The 20,785-nt window shown below is 43.5% G+C and overlaps 1 protein-coding gene across 3 annotated transcripts in view; it reads right to left on the reverse strand.

Moving 5' to 3' along the window:
* The window catches only part of Adcy8 (adenylate cyclase 8), a 196,116-nt gene that overhangs the window by 108,537 nt on the left and 66,794 nt on the right, over positions 1-20,785 (reverse strand). For all 3 annotated transcript variants that reach the window (XM_042699949.1, XM_042699948.1, XM_042699947.1), the window contains exon 3: positions 3,135-3,265. In XM_042699949.1, the coding sequence (XP_042555883.1) occupies positions 3,135-3,265 (131 nt within the window). The remainder of the gene's footprint in view (positions 1-3,134; positions 3,266-20,785) is intronic.

The following is a 20,785-nucleotide window of genomic DNA, read 5'->3' on the forward strand; positions in this document are numbered from 1 at the left end:
TCCTGCCCAACTTGTGCCCACCTGCCATGGTTTTTCACAGTAGATAAGCCACAGAGACTCAGTGGGCTCCATCTATTAGTAAAAGAACATTGCAAATATCACTTCTGGGTTCACCTGTCCAGTCAGCTCATCGCTGGACACATTACATATTTTCTCAATATACTCAACAAATCAATCAATCAATCCTCCTTCCTCAGAATATAGTGATTGTGAGCACTGCTGGGGTGCAAGGCTATCACCAGGCCCACATTACCAGCATCTGCGTCAGCAAGAGCGCCAGGGGACTGCAGAGCACTCTGGAGACTGAGAAGCATGAGGGGAAGACACAGCTGTGTAACAGTGGTTTGGTGACTTCAAGACAGAGGCAGAGCCCAGGGCTCTGTTCTCATGTTATTGCTCATTCTCCTTCCCCTAAGTGCTGGGCTCAAGGTTATCAGCATAACCTTGAAGCCTTCTGAGAAGGATAGAAGGAAGGAAATGCATGGCGTATCATTAAAACTTTGAAATGTACAAGATGCAGCTTTTATGGAAAGTCCATCCAAAGAACCAACGCACAAAGAAACACATAAAGTTAAATTTTAACACAAGACAGAAGGTAGAATGAGCATGGGGTGGGTGAGGGCTTGCTATGAAGAGGATAATGGGGCTGGAAATGATTTCAGAGATACTTGTAACACTCTAGTGGGTTGACTTTGGGGCTAGGGAGGGGTCGTGGCAACCTTAGAGAGGCTGAGAACAGACAGTCCCTCCCCTGTTTTCCTTGTCTCTGGTCTTACTTTAGCACCCAGAATCCATCAGGGCATGGTGGATGTGGGATGGATGCAGGAGAGACCATTCTACTCCTGGTTATCTCCATCTTCCCAACACCATGAAAGCCTCTGGACATGGCATCTCCCTACATGCTGAGCAGCACTGGGGATGCCTGTGGGGGTACTGGAGTAGGGATGGAGTTTGAGGGGGTACAGATTCTTCTCTCCTAGAAACTCTGCCCCTGGCGTGGAGAATGTAGGGCCGGAAGCTATATGTGAATGTGGAGTGGTGCTAACTACTGGAAAAGGATCTCCAATGACTGAAATAAGTGGACAGCGTTGGAGGGTGACAGCAGGCGGCTAATAATCTGGCTTGGACCAGAAGGAGCATAAAAAAGTGACCAGCATAGACCACAAGCCAACCATGGCCTTTACTGAACTTGAAGCTCCTCAGTTGTGAAGCTGTGAGTGCATGGGTTTGTTAACTATGCTTTATTTTTTTCTTTTTAAAGGTAGTTATATTTCCTTTCTTCTTTCTCCATGGAGACAAGCACTTTCATATGCTATAGGAGATATATATATATATATATATATATATATATATATATATATATATATATATATATATATACATGCACACATGCACACACAGATATTTGCACAATTCATATATTTTTATATACTGCTGTGTAGTGCATTTATTTTCTTCCAAAAAATCTATCCGATTTCCACTGTCTCTGGACCAGCGCTGATCCCCAGCCACTTTGCCACCCAGGGAAGTAACACTGAAGACAACTTAGTCTCCACCCAGACCCATGCTCTCCTTCACTGCAGCAAAGCCCTTCATCCAGAATTCATGTATTGCTTTCTCACTTGAATGACCCTACCCTAGAAAAGGCCAGTAAGGGTCATCAGTTCTAGAAAACCTTCTGACCACACACAAAATATCCAGCCCCTAATTGCCTCTTTCTGCTTTTTGTGGTCAGCTAGTTCATTTTGCCTAGAACTTAGTAAAAGCACTCCACAGTGGGTTGATGAACAGGTACTACTATCCTAGACTCAGTATGGATGAGCTCTTATCTTCTGTAGCACTCGGTCCTATCTGAGGGCATCTCGTACTGAAGTTACATTTTATTTTCTCAGCAAAGGCTCTTGGCAAACTCAAGCATCTACATGGAGGGTGCCGCTATGTCGCTAAAGTGCCGCGTCAGAATCATAGTGTTGAAATGCACACATCACTGCCTACAAGACAGACGACACTTGGAGAGTTAGGCTTGCACTTCCTACCAAACATGGGGAAATTTCACCTTAATTGTCTCTCTGTCTCTGTCTCTCTCTCATGCACATACATATTCACATGCGTTTATGTCCTGGTGGCACTGATGTTTAAACTTGGCTTCACTTGCTCCTCCTCTTCTTGGTTCATATGGTGTTCTGCCACCTGAAACAGGTGTTTAACCCTACTTTTTTGCTAGTTATTTTGGAGATGGAGTTTAGTCGACTTTCCTACTTGGTCTGGCCTTGAACCACAGATCTCCAGATCTCATTCTTCTAAGCAGCTGGGATTACAGGTAGGAGCCACTGGTAGCTTGATTCTACCTTATGGTATTTGGTGGGAGAGAAATACAATGATACCATGCAAGCCAAAAATGCCACATTCATGTTTATTAGCACTTCTAGCAAATGACTGGGCTCAGATAATCAGGCATAGTTATCCTGGGCTCTAACTTGATATACAAAGGAGGAGGAGCAAACTGGGGTCCAATAAAAGCTGTAATATGTGGCATGATGGCAGGGGACAGCTCTTGGTAGCAGAGTTGTGAGGTGGGGCGGTGAGGTTCTAATTGGCCTAGTGCCTCGCTTCATTCGAGTCCATGTAAGCGTCTCGCTTCATTCGAGTCCATGTAAGCATCTCCACTCTATTTGAGCTGCCACATAGCTCCTCACTACATTTCGAGTCAGTCATGGTTGGATTATTTTGTATATTACTAAAAAGTATGTCAATACAGTATTCCCTTTTTGTGTTGTTTTAGATATACTTCTGAGGAAAGCTGTGTGTATACTGTAGTCTACAGATTGCATTTTGGGATTCTTTTTCCAATCCTAAATTAAAAGAGCTTGCCTTTCCTACTGAAACTATAACAAGCCTACAGAATGGGTAGAAAGCTGAAAGTCAACAAGGAAATATAACCAGATTCTCTGTCCTTCTCCAGCATCAGTTCAGAAGTGTAGAACTCAGTGATGAAACATCACCACGTAATGAATCAATCAAGCAAATGAAGGAAGGCTTTGGGATCAGGCAGCAGCAGTCCCTGTAGGGAGATACTGGTGGCCAGTGGCTGGCTGGTTACAATGCGACCTGGGCGGGAAGGCTGTGCTTCTCACCTGACGTTCTCGTAGCGATGGATGTAGATCCGGTGAAACTGGTGCTGCAGATGCTCATCCTCCACGTTCGTCATGTCATTGATCATTTCCAGGACTACAAACCGGGGCAGCACAGACAACACCAGCCGCTCCTGGAAGAAACGAGACAGGAAGCCTTGTCAGCCCCCTCTAGTGAGTCCTGGTGGATGTGTGGAAGGCTCTGAACTCTTAGATGAACTTCTTAATGAATTCCTAGCCCAGACCACCTTGTGGACTTGTGAAACATCTGTTGAGTACTTGCCGTTTTTCAAAGTGGGCTGGGTGTGGGGTATCAAATGGTGAATTAATGAATGCGGTTCCTATCGTTGTGAAACGTTACATTCCTTTTTAAATTTTTTTATTATCTTTAAGTAGTTGTACAGCCGGGTGCCGGTGGCTCACGCCTGTAATCCTAGCTACTCAGGAGGCTGAGATCTGAGAATCGTGGTTCAAAGCCAGCCTGGGCAGGAAAGACCGTGAGACTCCTATCTCCAATAAACCACTAGAAAACCGGAAGTGGCGCTGTAGCTCAAGTGGTAGAGCGCTCACCTTGAGCTGAAGAGCTGAGGGACAGCGCCCAGGCCCAGAGTTCAAGCCCCATGACCGACAAAAAAAAAAAAAAAGTAGTTGTACAAAGAAGTTCCTATTCTACAAATAAATATATAAATACAAAGTGTCTGACAACATTGTCACCCATCACTCCTAACCTACCCCTTCTATCACTTCTTTTTAAAATTGTGATTAGGTGATTACACAAATTTCACAGTATTGTGGAGTAGTGATACTTAAAGTCACAAACACATTTTAACCTTCACAAGGCAAAGTGTCATTACCATCATATATAAAGCTTGTGAATTCTATGAGCTTTGACAATACAATTATTTCTTCCACATCAGGTGATACTTATGTTTCTTTCCTTTTGCTGTTCCCTCTTTCCCTCTCATTCCTCCCTTCCCATCCCTGTCTTTGGGTTGCTTAATTAATTTTCATCTATGTCCAGTGTAGCTGATTGGCTCCTCTGTTGTATGTTTTCCCATTTCCCAATGATTCTGTGCCCTCCTCCTAGCATCCCTCCGTTGCATGCACACACACACACACACACACACACACACACACACACACACACACACACACACACATATGCATATCATATATGTGGTCAAGAACATGGAGTCATTTAGCAATGATATGACAAAATGAGTGGAAGTCCTTTGTTTCTCAAGTCCTGTTTACTTTGTCATATCTATTTGCATTTTGGCTTTAGCATCCACATATCAGGGAGAAACTTTACATTCTAATACACAACAGACTACATGTCACAGCCCAGACATACAGATATGCACGTGTGCACACATGCACAGGTGTGCACACACACACACTGAACAAGAGTGACAAGTGGCATGTAAACACAAAACATATTAAAAGGATACAATGGTTAACAGCATAACTTGAATCAGTGATTACCAGTGACATCTCTTTGGAATTAATGGTTAAACTGAGACCTGAAAGTTTGTAATGAGCCACACTTGTATAGGTCAAGAAGCCCAGAAAATGTGAAAAATAGCAAATGTGAATGGCTTGAGGCAGAAATGAGCAATGATGTGACAGGTGGGTATCGATCGGGGATATGGTAACAAGGAAGGACGTGGAGATACATCTTGCAGCCCGTTTGCCTGTAGTTCCAATTATCATGGGAGACCACTAGGTGGTACTAAGCAGAAAGGTGACTCAACAGATCCACATTATATTTTAAACTATGGATTGTGGGGGAGATGTCCACCAGTGGGGAAGTTCCTTCAGTGGTCTTGCTGGGAGTCAGGCTGGAGATACACAGGGCTGGTATCCAATAGAGATGGCAGGAAGGAAAGAGGACAGCCCCTGGGATGTCTGGGTTCTGAGAGTGGCAGCTGTGGCACTGATGTGGCACCGAGAAATATAGGACAGACACTCAGTTTAAGCAGCACTAACTCCTTCTAGAAGATGAGAAGAAATGAGCCACACGTGAGCCCCTGGAAGTGGGACCCCCAAACACCTGGAAGGGCAATCTTCTTTGAGAAAGTAGCTGGTTACTTAGCAACACTAACTAAATCCCAGAACAGGATCCTGTTGCAGTCGCCACAACAGAGTCAGGCTTCTGACACATGGTTTTCTGTGGTGCTGAGCTGAGGTTAAGACAGACATGTTCTAATCACTGCAGATTCTCCCGTCTCTGTAGTTACAGGTGGATCTTAACATTGCCATTAAGAAACAGGTCTCACAGGTTTCACACAAAACTCTGAAAATAGACATGCAGAAATGGCTTTTGCTGTGTGGGACAGATGAGTCTAAACAAGATTAAATGACTCCGTATGATCTGAGCAGAGAGAACAACGCAACCGTGGATCCTGTGAGTCCCTGCTGTGATGCTTCGTGAGATGAGAAAAGCCCTGGGTTTTGAGCCTGTTGGAGCCATTTGGGTCCTACTTCCCACCATTTAATAGAAATGTAGCATTGGGTGAGAGGCATTAACTCTCCCTGCCTTTTCCCCTTAATGTGGCAAGAAACAAAAAATATCTTCTCCTTTGTAGAGTGGTTATGAGACTTCAATGAAATGAGAGGCTCAAGGGACCTGGCATGGTTTCCTCTCTTTCCACTCTCCTCGACTTAATCCTGCTTCTCTTGCAAAGAGCTTTATTAAGGAAGTGCTCACAGAGTGTTGTATTAGATGCTTTTCTCTCTCTCGAAAGCTGTCCCATCCTGGGGCTCAGAGCTGTGTCTTTTGTGCGTGCATCTACAACATGTTCGTTTTGTGACTATCCATGCTATTTGTCTAATTCCCAGATCCTTGTGGCCCTGCGCACTCCAGGGCTGCTGGGTGGCAGAGGGTGCTGAGCAAGGCTATGAGGGTCTCTGGTACCCTGGGGGGGATGTTTATTAAGACACCATTCACAACACTATGAATAGCCAGAGTAAGCAAAGCAGTGAACTGGAGTACGAGGTTCGTGTGCACCTGGGACTCTGTGGTCTGTTTGTAAGGAGTTTAATTGTACATTGTGTTTTCACCCGTGATGCATTAGGGGTGATGTCTAAGAAATGATGTGGCAGGCAGACAGAAAGAACAAAGGGCTTTGCCAGGGGGAGAGCCCCACAGAGCATGGCAAGGTGGTGATGCTGAGCATAAAATAATCTGGGGTGGGGGAGAGAGGCCAGGAAAGGCATCTGTTCCAAGACATGGTTAAGGAGATACCCTTCCCAGAAATCCAAGCCTCTCGATATGCTTGTGGATCTTACACTCTGACCATCCAGCTTCGTAAGAATACAACTGCCCAGGCCTCCTAGACCCACTAAATTGGAGTCTGGGGAGAGGGGTGAAATGAGGGTTCGATGGTGAAGATGGTGGAGACATTTAGGCAGGACTGGGAGCTGCTGGCTGACGGTGAATCAAGTGTATGGCCACTCAGAATTTACTATAATTCATAAAAGGAATCATCAGAGAAGACTGCCTAGCTTTAATAAAACTCACCACCCAGGTTGTAAATAGCAGAGGATTCAGCACAGATTTGCCTGACTTCAAATAGTAGGTCTTCTGCTGTACCAGCCATACTTCCTGCAAAATACAAGCTCGTATCCTCCCAAACTAGCCCCGAGCTCTTTAAAATCACATCCCATTGTTAAGGCCACTGAAGGGTAAATCCTGGGTTGAGAGAGAACTAACTATATCAATGAGGCCCTGGAGTCAGAAAGAAGATGAGGGAGAAATTTCTAAAAGAGGGGGAGGAGATCCAGAAAACTGAATGAGGCATTTGCTTGTTGACTAATTTTTACTCACATATTGCTTCATTTAATATGGTTTAAAAATTATCACATTTAAATAGCTGTATGGAAAGTTGTGCAGATGTTTATTGCCAGGAGGATGTAATAGGTAAAATACTAGAAGGGGAGATTTACTGAGGTGGAGCCTGGCGGTGTCCCCTTGCTAGCTACTTTTTTTTTGGTCAGCTGTGGGGCTTGAACTCTGGGCCTGGGCACTGCCCCTCAGCTCTTCAGCTCAAGGTGAGCACTCTACCACTTGAGCCACAGCGCCACTTACAGTTTTCTGGTGATTTATTGGAGATTAGAGTCTCATGGACTTCCCTGCCCAGGCTGGCTTTGAACCCTGATCCTCAGATCTCAGTCTCCTGAGTAGCTAGGATTACAGGCGTGAGCCACCAGCGCCGGGCCTGCTAGCTACCTTTTGCATAGCACTGAGAATCCTGCTGTTGCTTGGGTACTGCATTGAGGAGCATCATGAATAACTTCACATTCTACTCATTGCTCTGAACAGCAAGGATATCTCATGGTCTCCTAGAAATGAGAGGTAAAGACCCTTCCCACAGTCACACAGCAAGGAAGGGGCTAGTGTTTACTCAGAAGATTCTAGATGAAAGCTTCACTTTACCTTACCAGAGAAATCTGTTTCTACAAAGAAATATATCCCTTGAAGCCTGATTCTCTGAAGTGGAAAATGTGGAAAATTTAATTACCATTGAAATTGCATGAGCGGGCCCATCACTAAACAAACTGTACCTGTAATGCTCAAAGGACCCTTTGCTGAACGCATGAAGCCAACAAAACCCCAAACAAGCACAGGGCACAGTGAAAAAGAACCAGTGACAACAGGCCAGGGATGCTTGGAATTTTTGCCACCACATACTCTGAAAGTTCAAAGCAGTTTTTAAGAAGAAGCTTGACAACTTCAAATGTGTGCCTGAGGTGGGTTTTCCCCTTATGGAACTTAAGACACGGGGACATGGAATCTGTTTGAGTAAAGGATTGTCTCAAAAGCAGCTGACTGAAAGCATCGTGTGCTGTGTTTTCAGTATCAATGATGCAGATTAGTGACATGGAAAGAGATGCAGAACATATTGCTGAACATGTGTGGAAGGATCCCATTCAAGAGCTACTTCCTGAATACTGCATGCCTAGAACCATCCTGGGGCTTGAACTTAGGGCCTGAGCACTGTCTCTGAGCGTTTGTGCTCAAGGCTAATGCTTTGCTACCTGAACTGAAGCTCTGCTTCAGATTCTTTGGTGGTTACCTGAGATAAGAGGCTCACGGACTTTCCTGCCTAGACTGGCTTTGAATCTCAATCCTTGGGCACTGGGCAGTAGTTCATTTTTTTAATATTTTTTCTTTCCTTAGTATGGTTCTATATTTTCCTCTGATTACTGTTACTATTATTATTGTTATTATTATTATTCAGAAGGTAAGAGCAATTCTGTGATGATCTATCTTTGGAAGTGGCCAGTTGTAACTTTGGGTGAGCCATGGCCGCTCAGCCTCGCTCACTGGCTAGCCTCTGTCTTCTATTCTCTCCCCTGTACGGCCATCGTGTGTCCTCTATGCAAAGAGGATCATGCACTGTGGAACGGTGCTTGGGATGCTGCCGTGCTTACGACCGTAATGGCTGCCTTGAATGCACTTCCTCCCTTGCGCCCCTTCGTTAGCCCCGGGGTCCTGTTCTCTTTCAAATTTCAGGACAAATTTCATTTCTTGGTGAAGGAGATTCATCATTCCCTTTGCTATCACATGGTGCTAGTCTGTTTGAATGTCAATGGATAAACTGAGCTCTTTGAATTCATCTTTTCATATCCGAGGCCTGAGCAGAATGTTTTGGATAAGAAGACTTCAACAAAGGCACGAGTAATGAATCAGCAAACAAACCACGGGTCTGAATATGAACAGTGGAATAAACCAAGCACGCCTGTGGGAAAAACAAAAACAAAACCTGCTAACCTCAAGCACTAATAGACTTAGCGAGTTTGAATCTTCCCAGATGCCAGGCCAACATTTCCATTCTTGAACCCCCCGAACGCTGACATGTTGGTAAAAGGTTTGGTAAAAGGTGGTGAAGGGGTGAGAGGGAAGATGGTCCTAGTTTGCTGGAGTCGAGACTGCAGCTGCTTCCAAATGGGGTGTGCAATAGCTGGTCCTAAAAACTGAAGTCTAAGCCTTTCAACTGTAATATGCAGGGAGGGAAAAACAGCATCCCAGAGATGCCCTGTGGCATTCCACAGAGCCCATAGAAATGTGTGAACAGAATGGTTTATTCACAAATGATGATCTATAAGCACGTGGGTGGGAAAGACAGTCATTTCAAGGCACTAAAATCCAGTTTATAAGTAACTGTAGTTAAGTGAACAAATAAGCTGCCCTGCAGTCCATCAAAATGGCTGTCCATTCCTGATCTTCTGCTTCATGTGTTCCTTTCATGTTTAATTTATTTGCTCTTTTGTTCACACTCATAATTACTTGATTTTCTACAGCTTTCAGTTATTTGTCTTTAAAAATACCTGTCCCCTGGGGCTGGGAAGGTAGCTCAGTGGTAGACTGCTTGCTTCACACGCATGAGGCCCTGGGTTCGATTCCTCAGAACCACATCAACAGAAAAACCCAGAAGGGGTGCTGCGGTTTAAGTGGTAGAGCGCTAGCATTGTGCTGAAGAGCTGAGGGACAGTGCCCAGGCCCAGACTTCAAGCCCTACAAACAAACCTCTCCCACTTGAATGTGAGCTCTGGGAAGGGGCACACAGAACTCCTTTTGTTAAGCACACCTGCCCTAGTACCTAGACAAGTACCTGGCACATGAAAGGCTTCCAGTGCTTATCTGTTGTATACAGTCTCTGTAGTGATCATCTTTATTTAATTGACTCTTGCATTTCCAATCCATTGTTCTGCAACTAGTAACTATAAACTAAGAGTATATCATACCACAGAGAGGAAAAATATACTTTATGAGGGTACTGATGGCTGAAACACTAATCTAAAATATGTATTGCCCTGTGTTCAGATGGCATTCTATATTTCACTAGATTTATGGAAGATTTCATTATTGCTATCATCTGTTTTACCTCTAATTTAGCAATTACAATGTCAGTTCATTGTCCAGAGAAATCTTCATGACGATTTTTATTCTTAAAGGCAAAAGAAATCACAATTTTTACACTCTTCATTTAACCTTCTTCCTTATTAAATATTTATATTTATGTGACATTTGAAAGGCAATAAAGAATAAAGCATCTGTAAAAGCTATAACTCTAAAATTCCTGTAACAGTGTTAATGCCAAGGACTGCAGAGGTTGTGTGTGTGTGTGTGTGTGTGTGTAATATCATGATGTCTTTGTGGTCCAATAGGGAGAAGGTAGATATTAATTAGATAATCGCAGAAATAGTTGTACAGCTACTTCAATCACAGATGCAAATGAAAGAGACATACTTAGTGAATTGAAAGTCCGCTGTGGGTGTGATTAATTTTGATGAGCATTTAGTTCATTGAAGTGTACAAGCATTCATGTGTGCCCGAGTGCCTGTGCATGTGCTGGCAGGTGTGAGAGAATATTGCGTGCAAGGCCGAGTGGAAACGAAAGTCATAACGTCTTGAGAGCCCACGAGAAGGACCATGGCTTGTGTGCAGTAGAGTGACATGGACTAGATCAAAGTGAGGTGATGGAAAGGGGTCTTTATCTCTAGAGTAATGAGTTTGTTTGGCAATAAGATACATAATCAGAGTGGACAGTTTCCCCCTGAGGCAGGTGTAAAGCTTTATTTACTCTGGAGTGACAAATGAAACCAGCAGCTATGATGTGCTGCCCACCTTCCCTACATTTGTCAGGTGTTGCTACCTAAGGGGAACACTGACTGCAGCCCAGCCTTTCAAAGCTCTGTGGTGGGAATTCCCTGACGAAAGCTACAGTTAGTGTTAATCCCATTTGTCTATTTTCACTTGCAATCCTTTTGTTTGGGATTATAGCCAACAATCATTTCTATCTATGCTTTCTCTAGTAGTTTTGTCATTTGGGATCCTACATATGTCTAATCAGTCTGGAATTTTTGTCACATGATGTGAGACAATGACCACATTTTATTCCTCTGCGGGTAGATAATCAGTTTCCCCAGCACCATTTATTAATGACTGCATCCTTTATTCATTTTGTGCTACTGAAGTACTCGGAAGATCAATAGCTCTTGTCTGGATCCACAAAGCCGAATCAAACCAAACCTATGTCTTCTTCTTTGGATGATCATCACCAAGCAAATCAAGATCGCTGTTTGACCATCTGCCACCTACTGTCTTACTCAAAGCCGTACATGCACAGGAAGAAGGTTTCTACCACTACGTAGGCAGAGGCAGGACTGACACAACTAGAAAGAGCCTGGTGATGCCTGGGCTGGTGGTGGACATGATGACTGCCTTGTCTGGCCAAGGGAAGCTGAATCGGATGACTGCTTCCACAAGACTATCAACAGTGGGAAGTTGAATGCAGTTCGAACAGAGGGCCCATGAAATTCTGTATATGAACAAGCTGGGCTTGCGAGGTGGTCTGACCGTGAACACAGTGGAAGCCTGGGAAAGCTAGTGCTGAACCCTATATGACTGTATGACTAGCATCTCTGACATTTCTCAGTCATGGCTCCACAGACAGCTGACTTGGCTCTGGCTCCACACAGCCCCCAGTTTTGATCGTGTCACCTCCCAAATGTGAAGGCTGCTGTTCTTAGGCGGCATGCCGAAGCCCTTATAGTACTTGATGACTACGCTTTGAGACACCAGCCTTTTCTTTCCCTACTCTCCTCCACTCTGCTTCTTGACAAACAGCACATTGAGGGTTTTCTTTCCTTAACATTCCCAATCACATTCTTGACCGTCTTCACAAATCTCTCCTTGGTCCCGTGCTGAATTCCAGGCATCTTTTGTGGCGCTGTGAAGTCATTTGAGCACCATGCACAAGGAGAGCTAGCTCCTACCTTCTGTCTCTCCTTCCCCCCTTGTGAGGCCTGACACACAACCGTGTTGTTTACCTAACCAGGCTACACATGCAATGAAGACAGCAGGGAATCAGTTACGTTCACGACCCGATCCTCTACCATTTTAGCACTTGAAAGTTAGTAGGTGCTAAGTAGATAGCTCCTTGGCAAGCGTGTTAAGAGTGCATCGGCAAGTGTTCTAGGAAAAAGGAACTGGATCCAACTCCTGACTGCATCCTCCATGGCGGCTCATAGTGTCTCTGGAATAGAATGTTCAAGAATTATTTCTAAGTGGCAACACTCTTTCACTCCTCAAGTGTCATGTGGTCTACGCATTCGTGGGAGAATTTGCGAATAAATATTCCAAAGTGAATTCTGCAGCAGCCGGGCTTGCCAGGCTGTAGCCATTTGTGCCCCTGGCAACTTTCCCAGGTCTTCCCAATGAGAAGCATTTTCTGCAAGACGATGAGAGTTTGCCTGGAGTCTGCTTATAAAAGCCCATTTCCCACACTTTTGTGTCTCTTGGATTTGTTCACTGCTCGAGAAACATCATTCAACTCCCCTGAAAGCACAATCTGAAAGAAAATAAGAAATCCCTAGCTCTTTCTGAGGCTCAATCTATGCTTTGCTGGCTTTGGAGATCACAAGCCCAGAAGTTAGGGCCTGGGTGGCCTGGGGTTCTCATTCTGTATAACTTCTTTTCATTTGCATGAAGACAGACCCAAGGGCTGCTTCAAAGTCCATCAGTATCTCCTGTCTGGATTTCCCCCATCGCTCATACAACATCTTCCATTTATATCCTCAAAATGGCTTCATGGCAGCCACTGGCACCAGAACACCCTGAGGAAAGTCAAGGTGAACACTGTGCGAGACTCAGGAGTTGTATTTCAAGCAATTGTTTTTTTTTTTTTTTTTTTTTTTTTGAGCAGAACCAGCCCTGTAATACTGACCATGCTTCTGAACCTATGCTTCTGCCTGGGTTCAGGAAGCCATTGCTTCTTTATAGTTCTTACTGACCAGAGACCTCTGCTCCACTTTTCTCATTCCACCGCTGGCAAAGCAGTGAAAACTACAGCCAGGGTCCAGGCTCTGGAGAGACACTTGTCTTGGAGTTAGAGGCTATATCTTTTTTTAATTGATCATGCGCTTTGTAGCTTGCCATGTGCTTCACGTCCTTAGTCACATTTATTAAACTGAAAATCAGAGCTCACATTGTACAACCCAAAGTCATGTATTTGAAAAGTGTACAGTGGAGATCAAAACTCATGCTCTTTCTCTCTCTGAAATGTGGATCATAATTCATCCACTTCATTATTTATTCACCAAGTCAGTGGAGAGCATCAGAAAACGAAACAGTCTCTCTGAGGAACTAATGTTGCAAAGGCAATCAACCAACCATACAGAGGATTAAGGGGAACTGGCAGCTGCTTTGGCTGAAGGGCCAAGGAAGGAGTCTTCAAGGAGGGCTGAGACATGAGCAGCTGGCCTGCAGGGAAGGTAAGGAAGGGGCTTTAGGCACAGGGCAGCAGCAGGTACTGAGGCAATGGTATACTACCTTCCACTGAAATCACTCATTCAGCACATTTTTATTGTGACCAGGTGTTGTGTTAGACATAACAAATGCAGAGGCGGTCGAGGCAGACAGGACCCTGGGCCTCATGGGGGCTTAATCCTAGAGGTGACAGTTAAGAAAGTTGAAAGGTGATGGTCCTATTAGGGAGGTTGGCTCAAGGTGACTACGAGCTTGATCAGCAGGGTGACGAAGTTAGTCGCCAATTACCACTAGAAATCTACGCTGACAACCCAAGGATGGAGGGCAGGCTGAGGTACCAGTAATGAGGGTGAAAATAGGAAAGAAGAGAAGCTGGGCCTCAACACACTTTACTATCTAGACTCAGCCCAAGAAAAAGACTAAGTGGCCAGGAAGATTCACTGGAAGCTCGGTGTCTAGTCTGAGAGTACGCATGCGCATGCTCTTAGGCTAGGGCTCCTCCCTCCACCATCTTGAGGCAGGCTCAAGCCTGGTTACCCAGGCTTCTCACACTCCTTGGTTGATTCCTATCTGAACCTCGGATGCCTTCTCCACTGCCCTGCTGAAGACACCCCATGTCTATACAGCTCACCTCCCCTTGTCTTCCCATGTGAGGTAGATCAACTTTGTCCTGCCTCACTGAAATCCATGACATCCTCAGAACCAGGTGCTGGAGTAGGTGAGTGTGATTAGGGGCTCTCTGCTTGAACACTTGTCTGGTTTAACTGACTTACTGAGTCAATGCATTATCTCCACTTCCTCTGATTTAGTAGCAGAGATGGTCCCTTCAGGGTGATCTTTAAGGAAGTGCTCTACATATCTACAGTTGGAAGCCATGTGTAGCTTTAATCTGATTAAAAATCATTGAAATCATTAGAGAATTTATTTGATTAAATTAAAGATTAGCGGGGCACCCGTGACTCACACCTATAATCTTAGAACTTAGGAGGCTGAGATTTGAGGATCATGGTTTGAAGTCAGCCCAAGCAAAGAGTCTGTGAGACTCATCTCCAATTAACTTCCAGATAACTGGAAGTGGTGCTGTGGCTCAAAGTACTAGAGCATTAGCTTTGAGCCTTGAGTGAAAAAGCTCATGGAGAGCACCCAGGCCCTGAGTTTAAGCCCCACTCCTGACAAAAAACCCAGAGCACTAAATAAAAATATTAAGAAAGTAGTGACAAAAAACTGATGGAGTTTATAGAAAAATGTAGGGGGATAGACTCGGAGCAAAGGAGGCAAAGTCCCAGGAGAGTGAATGAAGGGCACTAGAAGATGGACTTGATCAGATAGCCAATGCATACTTGAGGGGGAAACAGATAAATAAAAGACAACTCTGGGAATCAGGCCAGCCATGCGTATATAGCACTAAAAGGACAGAGACAAATCAGGGAAGTGGAGGTGATGTTGGCAGGTGACTTTCAGGATGACTGAGGACAGGAGTCAGGGACCTGGTCTAGTGAGAGGCTCTGGGTTTGAGCAAAATCAATTTCTACCTCCTCACATTTAATCAACAAGACTACTAATACTCCACTGTGAATATATACCACATTTTAAAAAAGTCTATTTGCTCCTTGTAGGGAGGGCATCTGTGCTATTTCCTTAACTTGGCTATTGTAAGTAGTGCCACAATGAACACCGGGGTGCAGGTGCTTTTGTTGTATCCTGTGCTGCAATCATTCCTATTAAAGGCCTAGGAGTAGTATGGTTGGATTTCCATATTAACTCCTGTAGTTTTTTCCAACACATGCAGAGTCATGTGCATATATACAAAAGTCAAGTTGGCTAAACTGTAGTACCTGCAGGAGTAACACCTCATGGTGTCAATCCTTTGAACAATGAGCAGTTTAAGAAAATGACTATCAGGACTAACACAGGAACTAATGGGAGATGGGTGGATGAGTGGAAAATGGAACAGTGGATGAATATAGGCTTACTCCTCCATGTTTGTGTGTGAGAAACTTGATGTGACTTGCAGGGGAAAGGGTAGGTGGGAAGGAGGGAATGATGGGTGGGTTGACTCTGACCACAATGCACTGTACACATAAATGGACGGGCCAAACTAGAACCCCCTCTTTATGGTCATTTGAAGATTAAATTTTTTAAAAAACTTGATATTTTAAAAATTTTACTTGTTATTATGGAGGTCATGTACAGAGAGGTTACAATTACATGAGTCAGGTAAAGCGTACATTGCCTTTTGTACATACATACATACATACAGTGTCTTCTGTTTCCTTCCTCTCTCCCAGTCCCTCCCTCCCATCTCCACCCACGAGTTGTAGAGTTCACTTTCATCAATATCTGGTGAGCTCCATTGCTGCATTCTTCAACTTTTCTCCCTAGAGTTCTGTGCCCTCCTTCACCCTCCAATGAATAGACTGTACATAAAGTAAAGAAGACAGAATCATCAAAAACTAAAAAAGAAAAAAGTCTTTTGTTGCCATATCTTGGGGTTTGTTTGAGTTGTATATTATTTTATATACATATGAAGAGGCATTTAGGCATTGTATCTTTGTAGTTCTCTAATACTACCCTCTTTTGGTCTCACTGTGTGTATCTAGAATCTTGTGTAATTTGTCATATTCCAGCACGTTTTAGATCTCACCTCTACATATCATAGAGAACATGTGCCATTTGTCTCTCTGAGCTGGGCTTACCTTCCTTAACGTGATTTGCTTTAATTCCATCCATTTCCCTACAAATGACATTATTTTAAATTTCATTGTATATAGGTACCACATTTTTTTGATCCATTCATCTGCTGAGGGGCATCTGAGATATTTTGTATCACAGATATTTTGAATAATATAGTAGTGAACATGAATGTACAAATATCTTTACATTATCTTGGCTTATGATGTTCTGGGTAGATGCCAGGAGTGGTCTGGCTGGGTTTTGGGAAGATCAATGTTTGGTTTTTTTGGGGAACCTCCAGACTGCTGTCCAGAATGGTTGTACTAGTTTACATTCCCACCTACAGTGCAGAAGGGTTCTTTTCTCCCCACATCCCTGCCAACGTTTGTTGATGTTTGAATTCACCATATTGGCCAAACTTACTGGGGTAAGAAAGAATCTCAGAGTTGTTTTGATTTGCATTTCCTTTATGGCTAGGGATGATGAACAAAAGGAAACCCCCACAAAGAAACCAAACCTTAATATTAAAAAAAATCTAATTCAACTAAGTTGAACCATTCCTTCCTACTTCTGACATAAAGCCTTTTGCTTTCTGCAACAATTTCCCCATTTATGAGTTGACGATGTAATAGCTTCTGTTTTGTAGAATTGGTGTCAGGTTAAATGAGTTAATATCTGTCAAGGAATTAGATACTGTCTAATACATTAGAACCACAGTGCAAATGTTTCTTAAGTTCACTGGCAAGCACACTCTACTTCAAGCATTGTTTTAGAATTCCAATTATATATTGTTGCTAAACCTTCTGAGTTTTAGAGAAGGGGCATTGCACAGGAAGTAGAGCAAAAGTGAGCAGACATAACAGATAGAATTGTACCACACCGTGAAAAAAACCTCCAGTAGCATTGCTGATCATTTAAATAAAACGAAATCAAAACTGTTTGCTGTCAAAGTCTTGACTGTGGCATTTCAGTTTATCTTTTAAAGGTTTTATTTGAGGGAAATAGTCACCCAGGATTGTTTCTGAAAGCTAAATGTGAACACAGCTGCACAGAAGCTATGGTTTAATTAGTTTCTGAAAGCATGTTCTGGGTACATTTCAGCAAGAGGTTGAAAGACTGGCTAACATCCCTAAGTCCCTATCTACTTGTTGTTTCATTCTGCTCAGACACATAAGGACTGATGAGTTCTGGAGACAAGCAAGCTCGAGTTGGATGTTGAACTGTGCTGAGACTGTGTTGAACTGTGCTGAGACATGACCTGTGGTAGCCTCTGTTTCTTCATTTACAGAATGCAAATCATATTTATTTTTGCTTCCCAAGATACTTTAGACACAGGTCTATGATACAGACACAGGTCATGGTATACCGTGGATGCTCACTCAGTAGCTATAGCTATCAGAGATGTTGTTTTCACTCATCCCTGTGCCTGGATTACACTAGTGTCTACATTCTATGATATGAAGTAGAATCAAAAGGCGGAGACACATAATTTAGGTTTCAGGAGTTTCCTTCCTTTTTCATAAAGATAACAAAGAATTTTTGACCCAGATTGGAAAGTTTCCTTATTGGTTCAATTGTTCAGTCATTATTGAAAGCTCACTGAGAGCCCAGAGACCCCCTGTACAAGGAGGAGGAAGCACGCTGCCACAGACCACAGCTTACGTTCTGGAATTTAGCTGTGTGACCTTAAGCAGATGAGCTAACCTCTCCAAGCCTCATTCCTCATCTGTGAGTTGATAATATTGGACCAGTTGTCAGAATGTGATGAGATGTTGTTTGTTAACTTCTTTATTGTTATTGTAAAGGTGATGTAGAGAGGAATTGGTTATAAAAGTTAGATACAGATTACATTTCTTTTTGGACAATGTCATCCTTTCCCTCCCTCACTCTCTCTCTGTTTTTCCCTCCCATCCCCAACTACAAGATGCATAGTTCATTTCAACATAATGTCTAGTGAGTAACACTGCTGCATTTCTTCACCATTTGTTCTGGGTCCCCCGTGCCCTCCCAAAGACAGAAAAATGAACACATGAGACAAAAAGAAAAATAAAGAAAAACAGCAACAAAGGGAAAAATCCCTCTATTTCCATTTCCTGACATTCATTTTGATAAATATTATTTTATACCATCAGATGCACATAGCTATTGCCCATTTGTGATCTCCTAAAGATATCCTCCTTTGACCTCACTGTATAAATGTGTAGAGACCTGTATAATTTAACATATCCCAGTGTATTACGACTACACATAGAGTTTCCCTATGACCCAGCAATTCCACTCTTGAGCATTTATCCAACAGAACACAAACAAGGTCACACCAAAACTATGATCACAACCATGTTCATTGCGACACTACTTACCATAGCCAAGATATGGAGCCAATCCAGATGCCCCTCAGTGGACGAATGGATCAAGGAAATATGGTATATATACACAATGGAATTCTGCTCTTCGATCAGAAAGAATGATAATGTACCATTTGTAAGGAAATGGAAAGACTTGGAAAAAAATTATATTAAGTGAAGTAAGCCAGACCCAGAGAAACAGAGGTTGCATGGTTTCCCTCATCCGTGGTAACTAGAATGTGCCTATGAATCCACAAGTAAACTCACGGGATGGCAAGAGATGTGCTTGTGCAATGTGCTTGGTTAGCAGCAGGGCACATGGTGGAGCTGGAGGCTAGCGTGTGAGCAGGAAGTGCGGACTGGGTCACATCAGGCAGGGGAAGCAGGAGGTTCTTCGTGAGGATTTCACATAATTATAAAATACCTGGAAGTTGTTCTGTTTCAAGACTGCCACCATTCATTGGCAGGTTTAAATAATATAAAATGAAGACATAATTCCTCATCTCTTCCCAGGTAACTACCAGATAGAAGACCTTGCAGAGTGCACACCTCTCTCCCTTCCCCCGCCCATCACGTCACTAGTTCTTCCGAAGTGGAATGATCTACGACAAGGCCACGTGGGCCTCTGCCCTCAGTCTTACCCACCCCATGCCAGCCTCTATTTGAGGTCTAGTGTGCTAAAGTACTATCTGTAACATGAAATAAAAGGAAGGCACTCTTTTCAGTAATAAAATGATAAGCCACCGGCAGTGTGACACTCAAGCAAAAGGCTGCACTCGTCCGAAAGGATATCAGTCAAATGTGAGAAATAACAAGTATATTTGCTGAGTCCACAGCACATCAGGCCCTGAATTCACTGTTAAGAGGAGCTTTTCTTTTAAGCCCTTCTTAGGCTGACAGACTTCAAAATCTTTTTAGAGCATGTACAAAGGTCTTTCTAAAAGACAAGTTCTGCCATGTTTCTCACCCTCATAAAACACTTCCAGGCACTATGTCATTAAGACCTAGGTGGAGGGAGAGTTTTACATGTGGACTCTGTTGGCACCCAGACCCTGAATTATTATTTGGGATGTTGCTGTGAAGGTGTTTTGGGGGGTAGAGATTAACATTTCAATTGATGGATTTAGTGGAAAATCAAGTTGCTCTTCCTAATGTGGGTGGCCCTCAGCTAATCAGGTTAAGGCCTAAACAGAACAATAAGACTGACCTCCCACAGCGAGCGGAAAGATGCTCTGCAACAGCTGCACTTGGAATTCCAAGTCTCTGGGTCTCTCATGCAAAGGCCCTAGGACGTGAATGGAAGATTTGGGAATTGCCAACCTCTGTAACTGCATGAGTCAAGTGCTTAAAATAAATTACCTCTGCAAGAAAATCCTCTCTCCTCTCCCTGTTTCTATCAGACACATATGAAAAACAGTACGCATCCTGTACATTACTGTATATCTCTGCCCTTTCTCCTTTCCATTGCTCCATGATTGCAATTCTGAAGAGAAGTTTGTGTTGGTATTTATTTATTCAAAGCATCCTTCACGACATATTTTTCAAGCTCTTTTTTTGGTAGAAGGATGTAATTTAATAAAGAAAAGGGAGTTGCTTTTACAGACTTCCAGTCAAGTTAATAGGGACATCTGGAAGTATTGAGTAAGGACAGTGATGGATGGAGGGCCTAGGACGGTGCAAGCTCAACTCAGCCCAACTAAAGTCACCTGAGTCCCAGTCAGAGAAGGTTTCCTGGAAAGGGTAACACTGGAGCTGAGATGGGTGGGGGCAATCAGGATTCAGCTGGATGGCCAAGAGGGCGAAAGTATGAGTGAAGCAGATGGAGATGAGGCACGCGTAGAGCTACAGGCAGGCGAATGTAGCTATCAGGGTCAGAGCATAAGGGTATCTGGGCTCTAAGCTGGGGAACAAAATGCCATCCAGAAGGCTACAAGAAGCCATTTTCAGATCCTTCTTATATTATGTGGAAATGTATTTTGCACAGAGTTCAGTAAGTACGTGGTTCTATGAACTTTCAAGCACTAAATACACCGTTCTCTATAACTTAGACCTAAAAGCAGAACTGTCAGTAACCCCCAAACCTTCGTTCCTTCATCTAGTACTACTCTTGCTAGAAAGGGAGAAAGCCAGGCACCAGTGGTTCAGGGCCTTCACCCTAGCTAGTCAGGAGGCTGAGATCTGACCATTCAAAGCCAGCATGCTTATAAAAGTCTGTAAAACTCTTATCTCCAATAAAGTAACAAAAAAAGCTGCAAGTGGCACTGTGGCTCAAGTGATCGAGCACTAGCCTTGAGCAAAAGAAGTTCAGGGACAGTGCTCAGGCCTGACTTCAAGCTTTAGGACTGACAAAAACAAAGAAG

This window comes from Dipodomys spectabilis, unplaced genomic scaffold, assembly GCF_019054845.1.
Source record: "Dipodomys spectabilis isolate Male_0828 unplaced genomic scaffold, ASM1905484v1 ptg000264l, whole genome shotgun sequence".
Lineage (NCBI taxonomy): Eukaryota > Metazoa > Chordata > Mammalia > Rodentia > Heteromyidae > Dipodomys > Dipodomys spectabilis.